The sequence below is a fragment of the Chenopodium album genome, chromosome 2 (genome assembly GCF_948465745.1).
Source record: "Chenopodium album chromosome 2, dcCheAlbu1.1, whole genome shotgun sequence".
Classification (NCBI taxonomy): Eukaryota; Viridiplantae; Streptophyta; class Magnoliopsida; order Caryophyllales; family Amaranthaceae; genus Chenopodium; species Chenopodium album.
Window position 1 is genome coordinate 5475261 of NC_137835.1, and position 3192 is coordinate 5478452.

The 3192-nt window shown below is 34.0% G+C and overlaps 1 protein-coding gene across 1 annotated transcript; it reads right to left on the reverse strand.

Annotated features, from left to right (window-relative positions):
• Positions 1-492: 492 nt before the first annotated feature.
• Positions 493-1872, reverse strand: LOC145567247 (putative acetyltransferase At3g50280). Its single transcript, XM_081626507.1, has one exon. The coding sequence runs from the start codon at positions 1870-1872 to the stop codon at positions 493-495; it is 1380 nt and encodes a 459-aa protein (XP_081482633.1).
• Between the last annotated feature and the right edge of the window lie 1320 nt (positions 1873-3192).

Here is a 3192-nt window from a genome sequence, read left to right on the forward strand (position 1 = left end):
GTTAAAAAATTTTTGTGACATATTGATAGAACTCCGTCCTAAGGCTCGGTTGAGAGACAATACTTGAAGGCTCGGTTCAAGAATCAATGTTTAGCACAACGGCAAAATAATTAGCTTAAAATCGTGTAAAACAAAATCTAATCTAATTATGAAACTTATCCTAACTCGTAAAGATAATATTTTGCAAATATAATCATCTTCTACTATCTTCTACTAACTGAATTAAACTAATAAATACATTCTAATAATTAAAATAAACTCCTAAGGCCTAAAACAAGAAAAACCCTTTCAACTGAAAGGTAAAAACTCGTAGGCAAAAATATAAAATAAGCGATAACCATCTCAATACGTATCATAGGCTATATAAGACTATATAAGCTATGTTTATTCTAATGTAACTTGTTTTCCTAGAGAGATACTAACCAGTAGAATACTATGGTTTTATTTTGGCTTTCAATAACTTGCTATATTTTTAGACTTAAGAAGTCCTTACTATGGCAGTGAGACAAAGGTCATGAATTCCTTATCTGATTCAAGAGCATCCATCGAATCAGGTGTCAAACATATCTCTATATCAACACTTCCTCCTCCTTCACTTCCCTGGCAAGCAAACACCAACCCAGTATCCTTGCTGTTTCCATACCCGGAACGAAAGGCTATGGCCTTCCCTAACCCGAATTCATTGCCATACATGTCAAATTGAGGTGAATTTAATATTGATACATTGCTACGGTTAAGGAAATCCTCGTTATAGATAAATTGTGGAGACTTCAACCATTCGTTAACAAAGTTGTACTCAGCCTCGTCACTACTATAATTTATCACAGACTGGTGTAACAATGAGGCTGTCCACCCCAAATTGTTATCAAGTAATTCGCCGACTGTAGTACTTGTTGTGAGACACTGAAAAAAGTTGCCAAAATAATACTTTGGTAAAGGAGGGTCTAATCTTCTTCTGTTGTTAACCAATAAGTGATTATGAATGATTTGATTGTGAGGTACACCATTTGCTCTAACCATCGACCTCCAAAGAAGAGCACACAATGACTTAAAAGAAGAGATATTTTTTGCATAACCTTCCTCGTTTGCTATTGCTTTTAACCTTGCTATAGACTCAGATGAGAAACGGAATATCCGATCACGAAGTTGAGTAGGTTCAAATTTCCTTACAAATTCATCAGGGTGAGTGTAGGGAATTGGAAATGGACCAGGAGCACGTCCATCAGGAGACCAACGGGTGTAGACAGGTAGATCTAACTCGCATATTGTATCCTTACCATTTCCTTGATGTATCTTAGACCATACATTCCAAAAGTGCCAGTATGAAGTTCCATCTGTAATACAATGGTTTACTGAACAAGCGATAAAAATACCATCTAGGAGCTCAGTGACTTGAATAGACAACAAAGGTTTGGAACTGCCATCATAATTGACATACTCCTCATTGAGGTCAAACAATGATTGAACTACCAAAGGAACATCCTTTGGTGAGAGAACATCGAAAATGGTGATATCTAAAGTGGCATGAATGAATCTAGCCCCAGGACCCTTGTTACAATCTACGTACACTACGCTTTCATGCTTATCTTCATCTACCTCGGTCACAAACTGACCTGCTAATGGGTAGAAATGAACAAGGGTTCGAGAAAGTGATTCTTTTAGACTTTCAAGGAACAAGTGGATTGAAAAAACTTGGTTTTTTATATGTGATGGTTTGGTGAATAAGAGACCGAATTGTATGTGGTGGGCAGAAAGCACCAAGAGATCATGAGGAGTTAAGTGATAGGGTTGTTTTGATTCCTCTACTTCGTGTTTTGGCTTAATGAAATTTTCAGAAATACACTTAATCAAGGGAAAATCTGGCTTTCTCATTTCTGTAGGTGTATATATGTATGTAGCAGCTGTCGCGCTTCTAAGATGAGTAATTTCTTTCAATTATCCTTGAACTGATGCAATTTTGGAGCGATTTTACCATATAACGTAGGCACTGAATAAGAAAATGAAGGGTAAGCTTACAAATAAGAAAGAAAACCAACCTTAATTAGAAGCTTCAAAAAAAATTATATACGTATCCGATGTACAGTAATATACGATACGTCGAACTAACTTTTGTTGAATTTAGGGTAACTTTGTTGAATTTAGGGCAGCTTTTATCCATAAAGCTTAAATAACTTTAATTATATCAGGATAAATTGTATATACTCAGTAATTTTCATTCATTATAGGGTAACTTTTATCATTTTAAGGTAACGTTAAAGCGGATCGGATGTACATTATGTTATTGTACATCTGATTTTTTTTGAATGTTTGTTGCTTCCATACGTTAACCTTGTCGTTATCCCGCCGTTAATAAATTCCATTAGTGGAGTCCACTCTCCATTTATCAATATTTTTATCAATTTGCGCGCTAAAAAATATTTTGTCAAAAGTTTTGGGGTTTTGGTGCTTAATGGTCAAAATTGAGTTCATTTTTGGCAAAAAAAAATAACGTAAATGTCTTGTTTAGCGTATTAAAATGTAAACACGAAAATCGATATATTTTTCAATAAGCAAAACGAGGCATTAACATTATTTTTTTTTTGCCAAATTTGAGCTCAATTTGAAACCTATAGGACCAAAATAACCCCCAAAACCTTTAATGAAACATTTTCTAATGCGCAAATCGATAAAAAAATATTAATAAATGAAAAGTACGCCCCACTAACGGAATTTATTAACATCGGGATAACGGCAAGGTTACCGTGTGGAAGCAAAAATGTATTTGAAGTTACAACGTAGAAAGTGATATATGTTAGAGCACGGCGTAGAAAAGTGAAATTAAAAGAGTTGATATATAAAAAAAACTCAATATAATTTTAAATAGGTTGTAAAAAAACAAAGTGGTGGCCTTAAAATATAAATTTCAAGCAAATTGATCGTAACAAAACTTCTAATAAGAATGAAAAACAAACCTTATTTGAAGCTTAGACGCATACACAAGTTTTTCGCAGTGATGACCTCATACACCAATAAATACTAAAAACACAAGCTTCTAAAGAGCAACAAACAAGATGAAAAAAGAGAGGTTTAATCAAGTTTAATGATTTATTTCCGTTCCATTAATTAACTAATAATGAAGGCCTTTAAATAGGCGTATGTTCGAAACTCTAGTGGAGTATTGGTTTATGCTAATTGAGTAATTATTGGTAATAC